At 38.4% G+C, this 21,078-nt stretch overlaps 1 protein-coding gene across 1 annotated transcript; it reads left to right on the plus strand.

Moving 5' to 3' along the window:
• Positions 1–5,768: 5,768 nt before the first annotated feature.
• Positions 5,769–9,331, plus strand: LOC116117820 (ruBisCO large subunit-binding protein subunit alpha). The gene is made up of 8 exons (XM_031403827.1): positions 5,769–5,952; positions 6,025–6,193; positions 6,584–6,705; positions 6,802–7,009; positions 7,119–7,264; positions 7,390–7,696; positions 8,075–8,526; positions 8,697–9,331. The coding sequence occupies exons 1-8, from the start codon at positions 5,899–5,901 to the stop codon at positions 8,982–8,984; spliced, it is 1,746 nt and encodes a 581-aa protein (XP_031259687.1). The 5' UTR covers positions 5,769–5,898; the 3' UTR covers positions 8,985–9,331.
• Positions 9,332–21,078: the final 11,747 nt, after the last annotated feature.

The following is a 21,078-nucleotide window of genomic DNA, read 5'->3' on the forward strand; positions in this document are numbered from 1 at the left end:
CCCAAGAGAAACCGTATGACCACATCAATCCACATTATATTAAAAGTGTAGGACCATAATATAATTATATTAAAAGTGTAGGACCATAATATAAAAAGTCTAACACATATTCCTCGTGCAAGTACTAATGTCCCCTAGTTAGTAAAAACGCGTATTATACGCGAATTGTACGGACAGCCGTATAATTCGCGTATAAAACGCACGTATACGTATTTTATAAAATCTGCCGTATAATTCGCGTATAATAAGGGTTCCCGTATAATTCGCGTATAATTCGCTAATTATTCGCGAATTTTTGAAAAAAAAAAAAAACAAAATCTCACACCCCTAAAACGACGTCGTTTTGGTGGGTTTATACAAAAAATTAAAACAGATTTGGTTCAGTCGTTCTTCTTCGGCGGCCAGCAGCAGTTCTTCTTCCTCAGTTCTTCTTCAGCTTATCTTCCTCAGTTCTTCTACAAATAAGAAGTGGAAAAAAAATGTGGAAAAAAAGTTTCTAATATTTGTGTATGAGCGTAAGCCCAGATTTCTTCTACCCATATACATTCATCCTGCAGAACTCAGCCCATCTCTATTCAAATCATCAGCTCCCATCATTGGAATGTGGAAACAGTTGATATTACGCCAACGGGTGGGCAAACAACGGTCTGGAATGTGGAAACAGTTGTTCGTTGATAGAACACGAAGAACATGTCTGCAAAGGATTCCAGAAAACTTAAACAAATGGCAGCTGCATCTAATGAAGTCATCATGTGGGATCCAGACTACTTTGCACCCTCCATCAACGTCTGTATGGTGTCTCACAATAAAATAAGTCTGATCCACCATAAGTGATGCATATTGTGGAGCCAAAACAAGCTCTTCTTGTAGTTTGCTAAAGGCATATAGTGTAAGAACAGCAGCAGCATGCTCTACAAAGTAATAGAGTCCTAGGATCAAGAAAAAGAAAAAGATTTGAAAGTTGCGAAACTTTCTCAAGAACCAAACAGAAATTTCAGAAAAGAAAGAGAGAGAGAGAAAATGTTGAATCTTGCCAGACCTAAAACTTATTTTTTATTTGCTTAACTTTTTCAATTGATATTAAATCTCTTTTATACAAGCATCAGCCACGTTGGCCATCCTTTACAAAATAACATCTCCACCGTTGATCATTCTTCTAGCATCTCCACCATTGATCAATTGTAAAACTCCAACTGCCTTGTAATACTCTAACATTCTCCCTCAAGCCAAGCAGTAAAACTTTGGTAGCTGCTTGCCTGTGAAAAATTTTCAGTACCTTGTTAAGTTCATATCTATATTATATTTTTATATAATCTGTGTAATGTGAAGTGTTGATGTCAATTTTAGATGTTTTTATATACTGTGTATTAGTGTTATTGGTTAATTGAATACTTTGCATTTGAAATGTTCTGTTGATTTTAACTACGTAGTCCATAAAAGTGTTAAAACTAAGATTGATATTGCCGTATTTTTCAAAACGTATTATTGACAATGCATCGTATTAAACCCGTATATACCCGTATCGTATTTTTCCCGTATCCGAATTTTATGGCCGAATTTTTATAAACGTATTTTTCATCGTTTACCGTATTATACCCGTATAATTCCCGTACCATTTTTTTGCCGTACCCGTATTTACTAACTAGGCTAATGTGAAATATGGGTTTTGTGGATTTACTAAGATGTGGAGTTTATAGGTTTTCATGTTTGGAACTTTGGGTTTCTTTTTATTTTCAGTTTCAAATTTTTGCAGGGAAATGAGTTGGGGAGAAATTGAAATCTCAATATTCTAATTAGTTACAAAGAGATTTGGAGTAGTTGATTTGAAGAGGGTTTTGGTTTTGGAAGAAACTCACATCAGATAACATGAAGAAATTAGAGATTAATTACTTTTTGACTCCCAATCGTTCATCGACTCCTAAACAAGTTGAAGATTGAAGACCAAAAGAAAAAAAAGCAAAGAAACATGCACCCACCGACTCTAATTGCTATTTACAACACCGACTAAAAGGTCGCCTAGTTTTTCTCTCATACAAAAGCTAACATATTAAATTTGGAAGGAAACAAATGGATTCAAGAATAGTTGAATTTGATCTTCAACAACATTTTGATGAAAGTGAACGGAGTTTTGGCGGAAACTGGTGGTCGAGACAAGAGACTGTTGCAGTTCTTAAAATAAGGTCAGACATGGACGTGGCCTTTCGAGATGCCAGGGTTAAAGGTCCATTGTGGGAAGAGGTTTCCAGGTGATTTTTTTTTTCTTGTTTTCAATATGTGAATTGAAATGAGGTTTTCTGTTTCTTTGATTTAAGATCTGTGAATTGAATCTGGGTTTGCTTCATTTTTCTGGCATCGGCTTTTCCAATATTTCATAGGGAATTGTAAAGTGAATTGTGTTTATATTCACTAGTTAATTAATCTCTTTTATCTAGTTAAAAATTCAGAACTGAAGCAAAAGTTAAAGATGGAGCATAGAATCTTTCAGCTTGGGGTATAATAAATTTTATCATTATTATTATAGTTAAACTGTGTGTTCATTATTAATCAATCAATAATTTGTCTGAATTTTCAATCATCCTTCTTGTCGTCAACTCTCTTTAATTTCTTTAAATAATTATCTCAAGTTTTCTTTGTCTTGATTAATTATTATTGAACTCTCTTTATTTTATGTGTAAAAGATTTGTTTTCATTGTTTGAATTAAATTTTTCTACTGTTGCTTGTAATTATTGGGAAGAACGCTTGCTCTTTATCTTTTTGCTAGAGTGGCTCAGGTACATTTGACAGTTTATATCATATATCACCTGTTTCAGGTTTCGGGAATTCAGGATTTAATGACTCTGTATTTGTTGTTATCAGTGTGCATATGATTCTGATAAGTCGAAGAACAAGTTTCACTTGTGGGGTAGTCATTAGAGACTCCTTGCTCTTTGCTCAATAACTAGGGAGAGGTACAGGAGCTGCTGTTAGGGAGAGGTACAGGAGCTGCTGTTAGGGAGAGGTGCTGTTGTGAATAGTTAAGTGAAACTTGTTCTGGAGCTGTTGCTAGGGAGAGGTACTGCTGTGATAATGTGAATACTTAAGTTTGAGTTTTTATTGTTTTCTATCCACTGGTTAAATGTGATAAATAGCAAATTTAATTGATATTTCTTTGCTGTTGGAAACATTTGATAGGATGATTTAGGGTCCTTTGATATACTCTTCCAAAGTTATTCTTGGTTTTCCTAATAAAGTTAAATATCTCAAACTATTATTTTTTATTATTCAATTTCTTTTAAAACCTCCTAAATTTGCTAATTTAACTAAACACCCCTAATTTTTTTTAGAAATTGTAAAAACACTACAGCAACCCACATTTACCAGATTCCAGCCACTACTGTCGAAAGCTGGTCGGAATCTGGTGTAATGGCGTACTAACGATTGAATTTGGCTGATAGTACGCCGGAAAATGCTAAATCTACGGCCAAAGATCTGGCCGTTGATATGGTCTTCGTTGACCATTAACGACAGCCGTATCTTTGGCCGTCGTTGATGACCAAATGCGGCCAGCTCTAGTTGGAAAAAGTCATATCGGCACATGATCGGCAAGATCCAACCGGTCATGCATTGATACGATGACTCCGGCCACCCTCCGGTGGTGGTGGCCAGCTGTCCATATTTAATAGGTAGGTTGGAGGTATTTTTGTTAACTTTTAATTTTTTATTATAGGGGTGTTTAGTAAATAAACAAACATAGGGGGTATTTTTGTTAATTTTTAAATCTTACATCGTAATACCTATCCAATTTAACTTTTTTCAAAATATTATTCTAAAAAGTATTAGAATAATGAACTAAACGGACCCTTAAGTTTCCTTGGTGGAAGAGCAAAAGATTGTAAAAAAAGTTTTGATGTCTGTTTGGTTTATTATTCTAATACTTTTTACAATAATATTTTGAAAAAAATTAAATTGGATGGGTATTATGATGTAAGATTAGAAAATTAACAAAAAATACCCCCTATGTTTGTTTATTTACTAAACACCCATATAATAAAATATTAAAAGTTAACAAAAACACCCCCAACCCACCCATTAAATAAGAATAGTCGGCCACCACCGTCGGAGGGTGGCTGGAGTCGTCGTATCGGCCCATGACCGACTGGATTTGGCCAGTCGTGCGCTGATATGGCATTTTCTGGCCAAATCCACGGTGGATCTGGCTGTCAATGGCCAGATCTGGCCGCATTTGGTTGTCAATAACGATCAAATATATGGTCGTCGTTGATGGTGACTGTCTACGGCCAAAGATTTGGCCATTGGCTGTAGATCTAGCCGGAAAAGGCTAAATCGGTGTACTACCGGTCAAATTCAGTCGGTAGTGTGCTATTATACCAGATTCCAGCAGTGGTGGCCGGAATATGGTATAATGTGAGTTGCTAGGGTGTTTTTGTATTTTCTAAAAAAAAATTTGGGGGTGTTTAGTTCAATTAACAAATTTAGGGGAGTTTAAAATAAATTGAATAATATAGAATAATATTTTGAGAATAAACCAATTTTACTGTTTAACTTTATTGGGAAAACTAAGAATAATATTTAGAATAGTGTATCAAATGAAGCCTTGAAGATCCATAAAACAAAGGAAAAGCAAAGCTTCAAGGAGCTAGAAAGTGGGTTGGGGAAAGATTTTTTTTTTGGATTTTAATGAATGAGAAGTTTTCTTAAAAGAAGATCACCTTAATTGCTTCTCCTTTCTTTATATTGAATTCCCTATTTTTATTGGGTTTGAATTGATAAAATTTGTTAAATATGTATACTTTGTAATTTTGCAATCTGGATTTTTATTTAAGCAAATTAGTCGCTAATACTAAGTTTTATTGGGTTTAAATTGATAAAATTTCTTGAACATAAATGCCAGTTTAGGTTGACCAAATACAGGAACAAAATGATAAATTTAAAGCTTTCAAATTTTTAAAGTAATTACATTGGTTTAAAACATTATTTTAGTAAAAAACTTGAGGGATAAATTGGTAATTTAAATATTTAAATATTAGAGGGTATATCAATAATTTAATATTTAAAGAGTGGGTATATATGTAATTGACTCTAATAAATTAATAAAAAATTATTAAATCAAATAATAAAGAGTATTTTTATCTTTACAACAAGTATACATTATAGTTAACGGAATTTATCAACAGATTTAGTCTATAGGTGAAAAAGTGGTATTTCGGGTGAGAAAGTGTCATAAAGGCAAATCTTTGGGGGGAAAAATTCCGCTTACTCTTTATAGTATTTACACTTTTAATTTTTTTATTTATAACTTTAGTCTAAATGCTAATTATATATATATATTTAAATATTTAACTTTAATATATAGATTTCTAACTCTAAAATTCATAATCATGGAAATCTTTTGTTTTATTTTTTCAAAGATTTATTTGTTTAATAAAAATATATTACTAAAATTATAAAAAAAAATAATTATACAATTGAATAAACGTAAAAAAATAATAAGTTTTAAGTTTGAAATTGGAAAAAGGAGATAAAAAAATATTAATAAAAGATTAAAGAGTTATTTTCAATATTAAATAAAGTTTAAAAAAATTATTTTAAATATAAAAGTATGTATTTAATAGTGCGGATGGTCTCGATCATATGGGGCTAACAATCAATTCTCCTAATTTCTGTTAACATTAAAAAATATAAACACTCATCTAATTTCAACCAAACTTTTACCTAGAAAACCAAAAACAAATATCTTAAAACAAAATTTGGTTGGGCCGGGTGCGGGAAGGGTTCCACGAATTGAAAGAATCTTCTGGAACCTCCGGACTCTTCTAATAAAAATAAAGCAAACTAAACCCTAACCCAGAGTCCTACCAGCTTTCTCGTAGTTGCCTCCTTATCCACACGCAAAGAAAATGGCTTCTGCTAATGCTCTATCTTCAGCTTCTATTTTCTGCTCTCCCAAACAGGTATTTGTCTGAACAAATTTCATTATTTGATTTTCATTTCAAATTTATTTACAGAAATGTTATTTATTGCAGGGAAGTTTGGGGAGAAGACAACAGAGTAATAACCAGAGAGTAAATTATAGAAGGTTTTCTGTTCGAGCAGCTGCAAAAGAGATTGCCTTTGACCAGAATTCCAGAGCTGCAATGCAGGCCGGCATTGATAAGCTTTCAGATGCTGTTGGTTTGACTCTCGGTCCCAGAGGTATTAAATTCCTTTCAAATTACAGTTTCAGTGGAACCTTGGAACCTTAGCAGATTAATCTCATGTAGTTTTTTTAATTTTGTAATTAGTGATGGTGCCTGGTTATTTGTTAAAGCTTAATGTTATGCAATTTGAATGGCTTAACAGGAAATAACCGAAATTGCGGAAGGATAACTGTTTGAATGGTTTAGCCATTTCCCTGTGATATTCATTTGCAAAATAACTGTCTTCCAAACGAAGAATGTATTTTTCTTTAATGTTCTGTGTTAATCTTTATTGCCCCTCAATTTCATGAGGATGGTCTTTTTTGTTTATTATCTTGGTGAATTGCAATTTGGATTGAAGGAACTGCAAATGTGCTAATTTCGGCATATATTTTGTATTTTGAAGGGAGGAACGTTGTTCTGGATGAGTTTGGGAGTCCTAAGGTAGTTAATGATGGCGTAACAATAGCCCGAGCAATTGAATTAGCCGATCCCATGGAAAATGCTGGAGCCGCTCTTATTAGGGAGGTTGGTTTCAAATCTTTTAAGTATTTTCCCATATTGATACTTTAGTTAAATGTTGCTTACTACGTGAGAGACGACATGTTTCTCTTCGTTTTTAAGGTTGCGAGTAAAACAAATGACACTGCTGGTGATGGGACAACAACTGCCTCAGTACTTGCACGGGAAATTATTAAACTGGGACTTTTGAGTGTCACCTCTGGTGCAAATCCAGTGTCAGTGAAGAAAGGGATTGATAAAACCGTACAAGGGTTGGTACAAGAGCTTGAGAGGAAGGCTAGGCCTGTAAAAGGTCGTGAAGATATTAAAGGTATTTTGCTGACTTGTCTCTTGGTTCTATTGTCATTTGACGATTGTATCTCTTGAGCATTCCTTTTGTTTCACTATTGACAGCATTTACTTGTTATTCTTCTTTATAGCCGTTGCTACCATTTCTGCTGGGAATGATGAGCTTATTGGGACAATGATTGCTGATGCAATTGACAAGGTTGGGCCTGATGGTGTCTTGTCTATCGAATCATCATCCTCATTTGAGACTACTGTGGAAGTTGAGGAAGGAATGGAGGTCTGCATCTCAATCTCTCTCTCTCTCTCTCTCTTTCCCCAGATGGGGGTGGTGTTAATTTGTTCTGGTCTTGATTTAAATATATGTGCTCCTCACTTGTTCTTCCAATTCCTCTCGATACGCAGATTGACAGAGGTTACATTTCCCCTCAGTTTGTCACCAACCCAGAGAAGTTAATTGTTGAATTTGAGAATGCGAGAGTGTTGATCACAGATCAAAAAATTTCTGCTATAAAGGATATTATTCCCTTGTTAGAGAAGACCACACAATTAAGAGCTCCTTTGCTCATAATTGCTGAGGACGTCACTGGTGAGGCTCTGGCCACACTTGTTGTGAACAAGCTACGAGGTATCCTTAATGTTGCTGCTATTAAAGCTCCTGGTTTCGGTGAGCGAAGAAAAGCTCTTCTTCAAGATATTGCCATTTTGACTGGTAAGCAGATTTACACAAGTCAAAGTTAATTCTTTTTTTTCCCCCCTTGAAGCGCTGTCTCTCTCCTGATGATTTCCTACATGAGGTCAGAGCTCACATGTGTAATTTAGTAGTTCTGGTTTGATCGCAATTTTGTGATTATAAACGCATGCAGAACTGGATTACCAGTAACTTAGTCATTGACGTTTGAAAATGGAACTTATTTTGTGGATTCCTTTGTGATGTTATGTGACAAGTTGTGGAGCGATGCTTGCTAGAGCTACAGTTCATGTATTGGGCTGACGGGATTTTTCCTATAATAAGTCTATTCTGTTTCATGTTATGTAATACCAGGAATCTTACATGATCAACTAATTCTCTATTTCTCTCTATATATAGGAGCTGAGTTTCAAGCTACTGATTTGGGCTTGCTCATCGAGAACACCTCAGTTGAGCAGCTAGGTATAGCTAGAAAGATTACCATTACCAAGGACTCAACCACCATTATTGCTGATGCTGCATCAAAGGATGAGTTACAAGCAAGAATTTCTCAGCTGAAGAAAGAGTTGGCTGAGACAGATTCTGTATATGACTCAGAGAAACTAGCTGAGAGAATTGCCAAATTGTCTGGTGGAGTTGCTGTTATTAAAGTGGGAGCTGCAACAGAAACTGAGCTTGAGGACCGTAAGCTCCGTATTGAAGATGCTAAGAATGCAACTTTTGCTGCCATAGAGGAAGGGATTGTGCCTGGTGGTGGTGCTGCACTGGTTCACCTCTCTTCTCATGTTCTTACAATTAAGGATAAGCTTGAGGATGCTGAGGAGCGGTTAGGTGCTGACATTGTGCAGAAGGTAAACACTCTTCCTATTTTGATATATAACAGATGATGAAATTGAATTTTTTGGGAGAGTCATAACTTCTGTTATTCTTTATTGAGCGATTGAACCTGTTCACTTATTGATTAGAAAGCATTCTGAAATTTTGGCTTTTAGTTTGGCTGATACTATGTGTTTGCATGTAGGCACTGGTGTCACCTGCATCACTGATAGCACAGAATGCTGGAGTTGAGGGTGAGGTTGTAGTGGAGAAGTTGAAAAGCAGTGAATGGGAGATTGGTTACAATGCCATGACGGACAAGTATGAGAACCTGCTTGAAGCTGGAGTTATTGACCCGGCAAAGGTGACAAGATGTGCATTACAGAATGCAGCATCAGTGGCAGGAATGGTCCTCACCACCCAGGCTATTGTTGTGGAAAAACCAAAGCCCAGAACTCCAGCGGCGGCTCCCCCACAAGGCCTTGCCATATGATATCATCGCTAGGACTATCAGAACCAGGTTAGGGTTTTATAGATAAAGAGTGGTTTTATTGCGGTGAACAAGATTTTACCTTATTGATATGAAGACACGGCTTTTTGTACTATTAATGAGATTGTTCATGCAAATGTAGTCTCCATTACTTGATATCTTGGGATTATGGCATCATAAATTTATTTTTTCCGGAATCAATTCACCGGATTTTCTCTATCTTGACTTGATCTTCTTACCTGAAAATCTATAAGCTTTAACGTTAATGGGAGGTTGCACCTTTATATCCAAAGTTTTGTCATCAAGACCGATCTTGGTTAGTGTTTATAATAATTAAACTGGTTTATGAAGGATTATCCAAAGAGAGCTACGTGTGTCATAAAATTTGAATGATTTATTTTATGTGCAATTAGTTGCAGAAAGTTGTTAGGAATAGGAGTACCCATCTTTGGAACTTTATTATGTCAATGCTATATGAAAAAGGGCTGGTGCTGTTTGATCTGCAAATTTAATTTTTTATCATTTCAGTTTTATTATTATATATACTGATATACACATTGACTTGATAATAAATATTTATAGTTGATGTGATATCTCGTTGTATTGCATGCTGTCTCTATTATAACACTGATATGATAAGGTGATTTGTAATACAACTTTAAATTAATGGATTATTATTCATAAGAATGAGATATATATATGTGAAAGAAAACTTTACATGATGTATCATCACTAATACATATGTTTATGAAAACTAACCATTTAAATTTTCTCATCTTACTCAACAAAATGTTGTCTTTAAATTTGCTAAACTCAGTTGCACCAAAAAAAAAAAAAAAAAAAAAAAAAAAAAAAAAAAAATCCATGACCCCTTAATCGATACTGTATAATAGACGCGTGTAAATTTCAGAAATTCACATTTAATGTTAACGTAATGAGGTGATTGGGTAAAATAATTAGAGTTATTTGAAGAGATTTTAAAAGAATAGTAAAAGATAGGAACATTTACCTATATACCTTCTAAGATTCTTATAAAAATAACCTTTAAGACAATATTAAAAACAGCCCTAAAATTATCAAATCTCTCTGAAATTTTAATACTATAATATTAGATGTGTTTCATATTAAACAATCTCACAAGTCACAATAGATAAATAAATTATAAATCAGTAAAAGATAATATATCTTACAAAATTAAGTTTTAATCTATATGAAACCTTCAAATATCTAAACTTTTTATCTAAATAATTCACATATTATTAGTTTAAAATAAAATTGCTTGGTATATATTGAAAATAGATGCTTAAAATTTAAAGGACTTGATACAATGAAGTAACTAAAAGAAGTTCTAAAATTCCTTCACAAAAACAAGAGAAGAATGTAGAAAGTAGTTGGAGTAAGTGAGGTAGAGATAAAGGGAAGATGTCATCATTCCAAAAATAATGCAACACACACATATATATATATATATATATATATATATATATATACACATACAATGTAACGACAGAGATTAGTGTAGATGCTAAAATCTATGGTTATGGAAGTAGTGTTTGATCCCGTGAGGTTAAGGCCATTGACAATTTGCTGTACTTGCACAAAAAGCAAACAAGCGTGGAGCTTACTTGGATACTGGTGTGGTGTTTGTCGTAGGCACTCCGACGCTCAAGTCAGTAAGACTAAATGAGGCAATTTAGTAAGGGTAAGGGAAGGAAGGGTTACCAGAGGTCAAGTCGAAGACTAAAACCACGACGTAGTAGGATAGCTCTCAAGAGTAAGAGCTTAGGTGTTGGTGGGTGATATTGAGACTGAATCCTTAAACAGAGGATTGACCTTTGTTTATATAGTAGTTGTAGGATCTTTGTATCATGATAGGACTCTAAATCGTTAAGGGAAGAGGTCTTGTGAATAAAGAAGATCTTGATTCATTTGACTTACTAGTAACAAGAGTCCTAATATGCCTAAGATACAGAATCTTAGGCGAATTAGGATAAAGTAAAACAAGAAGAATACTACCTACCTTGGTCTGGAAGGCCTGGCCTTAGATGGGCTGCTGGAGTCGCTTATTCTGGAAGAAAGCTGGATCTGGAGGTCGTGGTTCGGCCCAATCAACGAGCTCTGATGTTGATTCAACCGAAATTGGATCACAAGCTTGGGCTGATGTAGTGGAACATCCTTGTTTGGGATTGACAAGGCCTCGGGTGATTTTGTCCCCCACAGTTAGCCCCTCACTCTCTAAGCTAAAGAGTACTTAGCTTGGAGAGTAACTTGTCTAACGGGATACTAACCTAGCTGAGAGGCGGTCTGTCGGGATGGTCGAATGTTCTCTTTGACTGCGTGAGTGATGATTATGTTATCGCGCTCGCATAGTTGAGTCCATTCGACTGGTTGAGTCAAATGTTAGGATGCGAGGCGCAATCCTTGTAGCTGTGTTGGCTCGGCTGATTGGGACGAGCGATTGGGTGCGAGGAGCGACCCTTGAAGCTGAGTCTGTTTGGTCAGCTGAACCGACTGATAGGGTATGAGGCGCTACCCTATATGAGGTTCATTCGACCAGTCAGGTCGAGAGTTTGTGTTCTGTTCTTTGAAAAGTCTTGTCCATTTCTTGAATTAAGAGTCGAGTCGATTTGCTCGGGCGAGTCGCGCTTTGTCCAAGTACAATAGGGTGGCGTCAAGAGAACAAGGCACGTGTACTGTAGGGTTTCTTGTGTTTTGAGTGGGAGACGAGAAATTGGGGTTACCAAGGCGGACCTATCGTATGACGTGTACGATTAGGATTCCCTTTTTCTTTTAAGCGGGAAATTAAGGAGTCGCAGCCCAGTGGCTGTTGTCGTCTGTTGTCCTAGTAGGTTGGGTGATTAAAAGGAGAAGAAACTCATTGGCTGTTCATATTCGCCTTCACTTCGTTCTTTACTTTTCTCAAAAATTTCCTTCAACTGTCGTCGAAGCTTTATCAGGAGTTTTCAGCGATTGTTCACAGTAATTCTCTTTTCCTTGACAAAAATTGACTTCTTTTCTTTGCTTCCACTTTCCTTTTGCTTTAGAGTCAGTTTAGGCAAGTTTTTAGGATTGTTTTTCTTTGAGTAATCCGGTGTTAAACCTTTTCTTTTTCGGTCTCTTCGGTTCTTTGCGAAGTTCATAGAAGATTTGTCTAGATCTGGGTAGGATCTAAGATTAGGACGAGTTTTTGGGGCGATTTGGTTAAGTTTTCTGAAGTTTTAGGAGAAAAAGTTTTGAAGGATTTGGATTTAGAAGCGTAAGCGTTGCTGGGAAAATTTCTGGAAATGTTGAGTTTGGTTTATGGGAGAGAGAAGAGTCGATTTACTCACTGTCACCATTCAATATGCCTGGGGTGCTTGACTGAGCCGAGTGGAAACTTTTTGGGGTGACATGCAGCTTTATCCTTAGACAAAAGTCTATTTGATCATTCGGTTGGTTTGTTTGACCAAGTCAACCGCAATGAGAAAGGTTTGTCATCTAACTGTACGATGTCAAGTTCCGAGTCGAGTGGGAACAGTTAAGGGATTGATGGAGGGGGGAGGAAAGTATGAGAATGCCCCCACTATGGTGGTGTTGTTGGAGGAAGGTAACGTGCATGTGGGTATCCCTAAAGGGTTGAGTGTAGTTAGGACTGATCTGGCTACTGCCAAGTTGAGTGACGAGGACTCTGACGGGCAAGGGGAGAGTGGGGAAGGTAACGATGAAGAGTCAGGCAGCAGTCTCGAGGGCGAGCCTTCTACAAGTGGGACTGCAAGTTATAGATCCAGCTGATCGAGTAGAGGGGTCTTGCCATTGGACTATATGCCAGAGCTCACTCCGGATGACAAATGAAGGATAAGGACAATGTACCATATCCTTGACTCGGTTGAGACACGTCTACCGAGAGACCACAAACAGGTCGAATAGGACATATTGTTACATATGACATATACTTCTATGATGAGCTTAGGTTGTCGATTCCGAGCTTAGTTTGGGAAGTATTGAACCACTTTAAGATAGCCCCGACTCAGATCATGCCGAATGGTTGGAGGCTGTTGATAGCGTTGGAGCTTTTTTGCACTATGCACCGAGTAGGGTTCGAGCTGCATGAGTTCTTCTTTTCTTACTATTTGAAGGAGCATGACATTGAGAAAGGTAGATACTCAGTCAACCTAAGACATGACCGAGTCCACCTGGTGACGTTCTTGTGATCGAGTGATAAGAACTGGAAGGGGAAGTTTTTCATGAAAGGTGATGCAGTCTTTGGAGAGAGAGGGCAGGGTGACATACCCTTTACATGGAGGGCGACTAATTAGTAATTTTTACTTGTCTTTTGTTTTAAGTACTGAGCCTTATCTTTCATTATTCTACAGATCCGAGGTTCAACAAGGCTAGGTAGAGTGGTGACGGTTTGGACGTGCCCATTAGGGAATTGCTTGCTATACCGCTAAAACAGAGAGATTAGAGAGTGCTCTTGCAAGAGGCTAGCCTTAGGGCGAGTCATCTTTGGAGTGAGGTTGCTGCAATACAGAGAGGTACACCTTTCCTTTCGTTGAAGCAAACTTGGAGTGTTTTGTTGACATGCTATTGCAATCACATTTGCTTCGGACATTCGTTTCTTCGTCCTCTAACTCCTGGAGAGTTTGTCCTTGCAGAGAGACTAATAAAGAATATTAACGTCAACATCCCAAATGCGAGCCAGGCGTGCCTAGCACTGAGCTAAGAGAAAGAGAGAGTTGGCGGCTAGGCAAATCGAACATGTCCAAATGGAACAGATCGAGTCAGTCCCACCGACTACGCTACCTACTACCCGAGCCGGGTCATCGAGGAGTGTCTAGGTCGATGAGGATTCTGAGAAGATGACTGTCACATTCCCGATGACTACTTCTATCTACTCTGATGCAGCCGGAATGGGGAGGGTAACTGACTCTTTCCTACTACTCGCGGATGAGAACCGGTTGGATCAAATGAGAATGAGTGCGGCTGCTGAATGGGTTATGGTTCGGTAGTTTTGGGTAACTTTTTACCTTCAAACACTTTGTTCCATAAGGAATTACTTCTAAGTGTTTGGTTTTTTGCAGGCTCTAATGGGGGGTCTGTATCTGAAGAAGGTCGTGGTTGCCCAGGATGCGAAGATTCAGGATGCGACCAAGTCCAACACGGGCCTTCGCACTCGGGAGGCTTCAGCCTTGAAATTATCAAAGAAAAGTGCTAGCAAGCTACAACAGGTAAACTGGAGTTGACAGAGCTGAAGAAAACGTTAGCGGTGAAGGAAAAAGGCGCTGGCCAAGAGGGATAAGGTGCTTGCTAAAAATGGGGAGGAGTCGGTCACCCTTAGAGAGCGACGCCAATCAATTGCCACCAATGCCGTGATCAAGGCCCGCGTTGAGCTAATGAAAGAGTACAAAGCGGGCAACACTTCGCACTGGAATCCTGACGAGGACATTGAATTGTGGGAAGAGATTGAAGTAGAGTCGGTTGGTGGGGGCAGTGGAACGGAGAAAGGTCAGGTTGAGACCGAGCACAAAGATGGGATGGAAAACTTTGCTGGAGACTTGGAAGGGTATTTTACTGAGTCAATTGAGTCTTTTCCTTGGGATGACTCAGCGATGGAGGCTTCGATGAGCAAAGGGAAGGAAGTCGAGCTGACCGTAGGGCATTTGGCTCAGGAAGATGACCTAGAGCATGCTGCTCCTTGAATGTAGTTCTTTTTTTAAGTTTGTACCTTGGGTGTTGAACACCCATGACTATGTATTCAGATCAGCCCCTATGGGGACCTTAATAAAATTCTATATTTTGCTTATTGTTATAGTCTTGTTGAGCTTCTAAATTCTTGTTTACTACCACCTGCGTACCGTCGACGCGACTGACCAACTACGTATTGATGCAGTTAATACTTGGTTTGAGTAGTAACTGATTGATTTAGTCGCTTTGGCTGAATGATTTTGCATTGTCCAATTGACAAAATTTCAAGTGTTAGGGTGGATTTGGAGTAGGTGGAACCTGTATCACACGTGAACTGAGTCGGTGTGATCGATTTTATGTTGAAACATTCGAGGGCTATGTGTCCCAGTCGGCACAACCGACTTTGTAGTTGAAAACATTTGAGGGTTATGTGACCCAGTCGACGTGACCGACTTTGTAGTTGGAAATGTTTAAGGGTTATGTGGCCCAACGGCGTGACCAACTTTGTAGTTGAAAACATGTGGCTCAGTTGGCGTAACCAACTTTGTAGTTGAAAGTGTTTGAGGGTTATGTGGCTTAGTTGGCGTGACCGACTTTACAATTGAAAACGTTTGAGGGCTATATGGCCTAGTTGGCGTGACCGACTTTGTAATTGGAAAAGTCCGCCTTGATGACTTGGGGCTAGTCGGTGTGACTGACTATGTAGTTGAAACTTTGTAGTAGAAAAGTTGAACATATTTTTTTCTGAATTGTTCTTTTTATTGATTCAAGGCTTTGAGGCCGACTGTCGTTGAAGGAGGTGGACATGCCCACTCATCCCTTTGAGAAAACAAAAAACAAAAAGAAGCTACAGAAAGGAAGCTAAGTTATGCTTTTTCAGAAGTGATATCGTTTGAGGTGAATGGTATTCCAGCTATGGTTGATATCCTTGCCCTCCGGTGATTGAAGCTTGTAGGCACCCTTGCCAACTGACCAGGTGATCTTGTACGAGCCTTCTCAAGTAGGACCGAGCTTGCTAGCATTTATCTCCTTTGTGTTTTGAAAGACTTTTCGGAGGATCTAGTCACCTTCTTTGAATGACCTCACTTGGACATTGCAGTTGAAGTGTCGGGTAACCTGCTGTTGATAGATAACGTTTCTAATATGTGTCTGTTCACACAGCTCATCAATGGTGTCCAAGTTGTGGCATAAGTTGTGGCTGTTTCATTTATTGTTCATCCATTGAAGCCTGGGAGATGAGACCGACACTTCTGTTGGGATGACTGCCTCCGAGCCATATACTAGGGAGAAAGGAGTTTTGCCTGTAGATGAGTGGGCGATTGTTCTGTAAGACCATAATACTCCTTGTAGTTCGTCTGCCCATGCTTCTTTTGCTTTCTAAAGGCGCTTCTTCATAGTTTGCATGACCGTCTTGTTAGATGACTCAGCCTAGCCGTTTGACTGGGGGTTTCAAGAGTTGAGAAGTTGAGCTTGATTCCTCATATTTCACAGAAATCTTTGAAGGCAGAGTTGATGAATTGGGACCCGTTGTCTGTGACTATCTCATTTAGAATCCCAAACTGATAGATAACGTTCTTCCAGATGAAGCCTTTTACCTCCTAGTCTCACACTTGGGTGAATGCTTCTACCTCTATCCATTTAGTAAAGTAGTTCGTCACAACCAACATGTACACTCGTTGCCTGGGTGCGGTTGGAAGTTTACCCACTATGTCCATTCCTTATTTCATGAATGGCCAAGGGGTCAGGACAGAGTTGAGTCGTTCGGGGGAAAGGTGCAAGACGTTAGCAAATCTTTGGCAGTTGTTGCACTTCTTAACATATGCGACTGAGTCTGAGCGCATGGTGGGCCAATAAAAACCAAAGGTGATCACCCGGTGTGCCAGGCTGTATCCCCCAGCATGGTTTCCACATTCGCCTTCATGAAGCTCTGCTAGTACATACTAGGCTTCTTTTAGAGTTATGTATTTGAGGTATGGGCCAGAGAATGACTTCTTCAGGAGCGGTTCTTCATAGATTGTGAATCAAGTGACCTTAGCCTTTAGACAGCGTGCTTCATTCTTATCTACAAGGAGCTCATCTTTCTCTAAGTACTTCAGGATCAGAGTCATCCATGATTCGGTTGGCTCGATGTTCATGACCTCTAAAGGTTCTTTGGGGACCAGTGCTGCCTCGGATGGAGGCGCTTTTTAGTTGGCTAGCCATTGGAGGAAAAGAAGTGGGATGGAGGAGTCAGACGTACCTTGAAGGGCCGAGCCAAGATTGGCCAGTGCATCAATGTGTGTATTTTTTATTCTTGGTACTTGGATGATCGTGAATTCTTTAAAGGCAGACTGCAACTCCTTCACCAAGTTCAGGTAGGCTGTCATCTTTGAGTCTCTAGCCTGGTAGGTCCCTTGAAGTTGATTAATTATTAGCTAAGAATCAAACTTGACTTCCAACCTTGTTACCCCTATCTCCTTCGTGAGTGAGAGATTGACTATCAAAGCCTCATACTCGACCTCATTATTTGTGCATCTGAAGCCACACCATATGGCCTGCTAGATGATGTGCCCATCTAGAGTAATTAGCACGATTCCCAAGCCGCTACCGTTTACATTGCTTGATCCCTCAACTGAGAATGTCCACTTCAAAGACGTCTCACTTGATAAGCATTGTAGCTTTTTCTTTGCCTGAGTGGAGGCCTCAGGGGTGAAGCCGGTTATGAAATTCGCTAACACTTGGGACTTCATGGCTGTGCGCAGTTGGAATGAGACGTTGAATTCACTTAGCTCGACTGTCCATTGAGTGAGTAGTCCTGAGAGCTCTAGCTTATGCAAAATCTTCTTGAGCGGATATTTAGTGAGCACAATTATGGAATGACACTGAAAATATGGCCGAAGCTTTCTAGAGGCATGAATGAGTGCTAGTGTCAGCTTCTCCAACCAACTGTATCGGGATTCGGCATCAATGAGCGACTTGCTCGTATAATAGACTGGTAGCTGCTTCCCATTGTCTTCTCTAATCAGGACGACTGAAACTGCTGACTTCGAGACTACCAAGTATGTATACAATTTTTCTCCAATTAGTGGTTTAGAAAGTAAAGGTGGAGAAGTCAAGTACCTTTTGAGTTGCTGTAGAGCTTCTTCGTAGGCTGGGGTCCATTCAAAATGCTTTGACTTTCGAAGTATTGCGAAGAAGGGTTGACACTTGTCTGCCAATTGAGATATAATTGGCTTAGTGCAGCCACTCTTCCAAAGAGACGCTGAACGTCTTTGATGCATGTCAGTGATGAGATGTTTAGGATGGCTCAGATTTGATCAAGGTTAGCTTCCATCCCACGTTGAGTCACCATATATCCCAGGAACTTACCAAAAGAGATCCTAAATGAACACTTGGCTAGGTTGAGCTTTATGTTGTACTTCCTTAAATTTGCAAATGCTTGACTGAGGTGGTCTAGGTGCTACTCAGCTGGAAGTGACTTGACGAGCATGTCGTCGATATATACTTCCATGGTAGCCCCAAGTGCTCTGTGAACATCTTATTGACAAGCCGTTGATAGGTAGCCCCAACATTCTTGAGTCCAAAAGGCATCACTTTGTAATAGTAATTAGTAAGTGCCCATTTCTGTGATGAATGAAGTTTTCTCTTGATCGTCCGGATGCATGAGTATCTGATTGTACCCTGAGAAGGCATCCCTAAAACTAAGCAACTCATGACTGGCTGTAACGTTAACCAACATATCAATGTGTGACAGAGGGAATGAGTCTTTGGGGTAGGCTCTGTTCAGGTCCGTGAAGTCTATGCAGACTCACCAATTCCCATTCTTCTTTTGGACGACCACCATGTTAGCTAGCCAGTTGGGGTAGTGGACCTCCTGAATGAGCCCATTATTTAGGAGTTTTTCGACTTCTTCGTTGATCACTCGGTTTCACTTTGGAGTGAACTTTCAATTTTTCTACCTTACCGGGGGATAGTTTGGGTCGACCTTGAGATGGTGCATGATTGCGTTAGGGTTGATCCCTGTCATATCTACATGTCGCAAATTATAAAGCAATCAATGTGGTTGGGAGGGGAGGCACACTAGAGTAGCTAGAAGCCTGGAATTGACAAAGAAACACACGAGACTTAAAGCTAATTCAACATTTGATTACTTGAGTGGAGAAATTAGATGAAGTTAGAAGTACTTCTATTATTAGTTTTTTTGGCATGGCATCTCTTTTTGGATTTTCGTTAAGAGGAAGTAAAACTTTTCTTTGCCTTTCTTCCCTCACCACAATCTAAAGTGCAACTTTTTCTTGGAGGAAAATATTATAAGTGATAATAGTATAAATGATAAAAATATTATTTCTTGCATCAGTCTACAAAAACTAAAGGAGATTCAGAGGCCAAAAGAAATCAACACAACACTGTGACATCTAGATCAAGTCGAGAAGGCCGAGAGGAGCGTGTTTCGCTTGTGCATTTTTAACATCCATTGCTTCTGGAAGGTATTAAATTTTATTTCGAAATCATTTTCCAATTCTTGTGTTATCATCAGCTTAAGTGTTGTAAATCATTTCAATTTGTGAATTATTTCTTTGATGATATAAATATCAGTGAAATAATGGAAGGCTCTACCGAAACCCCAACCACAAGAGATTCAAATATAATTAGTTCTAACTCGATTACTCAAGAAACAAATCAAGATCAAAAGGAGGCCCAGAAGGGTGATGTTAACACATTTGGAAGGAAGAAAAGGGCAAAGACATCGACGGTGTGGAATGATTTCAAAGAGGTGTTACAACTATCCGACAGAAAGGTAAAGACACAGTGCATTCATTGTAAGGTAATCTATGTGCTACCGAAAATGAGGCCTACTACTCAACTTAAACGACATTTAGAGGGATGTCTCAGGAAAAGGCTTAACAAAAGGCAAGTTAGTGGTGGACAACAATTTTTCCAGCCAATTGCTTCAAGTAGTGGTGACTCAGAACCCCCTATTCTTTGGTATGGCAAATTTGATATGGCGAGGTTGAGGGAAAGAGCTGAGCAGTGGGTCATGATGCATGAGCATCCTTTTACCGTTGTGGAGGAAGAAGGTTTCAATCTAATGCAAAAAACTATGATACCTAAGTGGGAAAAAATAACGCGCACAACAAATAAAAAAGATTGTGTGGCTATGTATGAGATTGAGAAGAAGAAGTTAATGAATGTTTTGAAGAATGTCAACAAGATAAGCTTGACGACGGATTTATGGAAGTCAAGTGACCAGAATATAGAATATATGGTTGTAACTGGACATTTTATTGATGGTAATTGGGGGTTGCAGAAAAGGGTATTGAGCTTTGTACATATTGATCCTCCTCACACGGGTGTTCAAATTGCTGATTCGGTGTACAAATGTTAAAGGAATGGGGTATTGAAAACAAGGTGTTCACTATCTCTGTCGATAATGCTTCTAGTAATGATGTACCAATCAAAACATTGACAGAGAATTTTTCAGTAACCAGGTAGCTAGTTTGTGGAGGGAAACTATTCCATGTGCGGTGTTGTGCACATATCTTGAATGTTTTGGTTCAAGATGACTTTACTAAAATTAAGGATATCGTTAAAAAAAATCCATGACAATGTGTCATACATCAACCAAACAGAGAGTAGGCTCAAAATTTTCTCACAGATTGTGCAACAGCTACAGTTGCCTAGTCGAAAGTTGATTTTAGATTGTAAAACAAGATGGAATTTGACGTATGAGATGATGGTAACTGCATTACAATTTAAAAATGTGTTTCTGAGATTCAAAGACAGACTCTGGGTTTACTTGTTCTCCTAACGACGAGGATTGGAAGAAAGTTCAGAAGGTATGTGATATTTTGGGAGTTTTTTAGTACGGTGACCAATTTAATCTTTGGGAGTGATTACCCTACTTTTAATATATTTTTGAATGAGGTTTTCCAAATAAAAACAATGCTTGATAAAAAGGCAACAGATGAAAATGAATTAATTCGAGTTATGGTGAAAAAGATGAAAGAGAAGTATGATAAATATTAGGGTGAATGTAATTTGTCGATGTCGATTGCCGCTGTCTTGGATCCGAGATATAAAATGAAGGTGATTGAAGTTTCTTTCCCTAGAATGTATCCCGAGTTTGAAGCATGAGCAAATATCGGCAAAGTACGGGATGCATTGTATGAGTTGTATAGGGAATATGTGGAGGAATTTCAATCTTCCAACAATGAAGAAAATGTTGGAATGAACACGTCTACTTAGATGAATGTAGGAACCAGAGCTCTTGCTTATGGGGAATTTGATTTAGAACATTATCTTATTGATGATGAAGATATTCATTAAGAAAAGTCAGAGTTAGCTTGTTATTTGGAGGAGTCACGTTATGTTTGTCAATCAGGTCCAAACACATTTGATGCACTAGTGTGGTGGAAAGGGAACAACATGAAGCATAAGATTTCATCTAGGATGG

The sequence above is a fragment of the Pistacia vera genome, unplaced genomic scaffold, assembly GCF_008641045.1.
Source record: "Pistacia vera cultivar Batoury unplaced genomic scaffold, PisVer_v2 Contig823, whole genome shotgun sequence".
Lineage (NCBI taxonomy): Eukaryota > Viridiplantae > Streptophyta > Magnoliopsida > Sapindales > Anacardiaceae > Pistacia > Pistacia vera.

Coding starts and splice junctions, on each gene's coding strand:
- LOC116117820 (XM_031403827.1), top strand. CDS start 5,899: ATGGCTTCTGCTAATGCTCTATCTTCAGCTTCTATTTTCTGCTCTCCC. Junction 5,953..6,024: donor TTTTCTGCTCTCCCAAACAG/GTATTTGTCTGA, acceptor TATTTATTGCAG/GGAAGTTTGGGGAGAAGACA. Junction 7,010..7,118: donor AGGTCGTGAAGATATTAAAG/GTATTTTGCTGA, acceptor TCTTCTTTATAG/CCGTTGCTACCATTTCTGCT.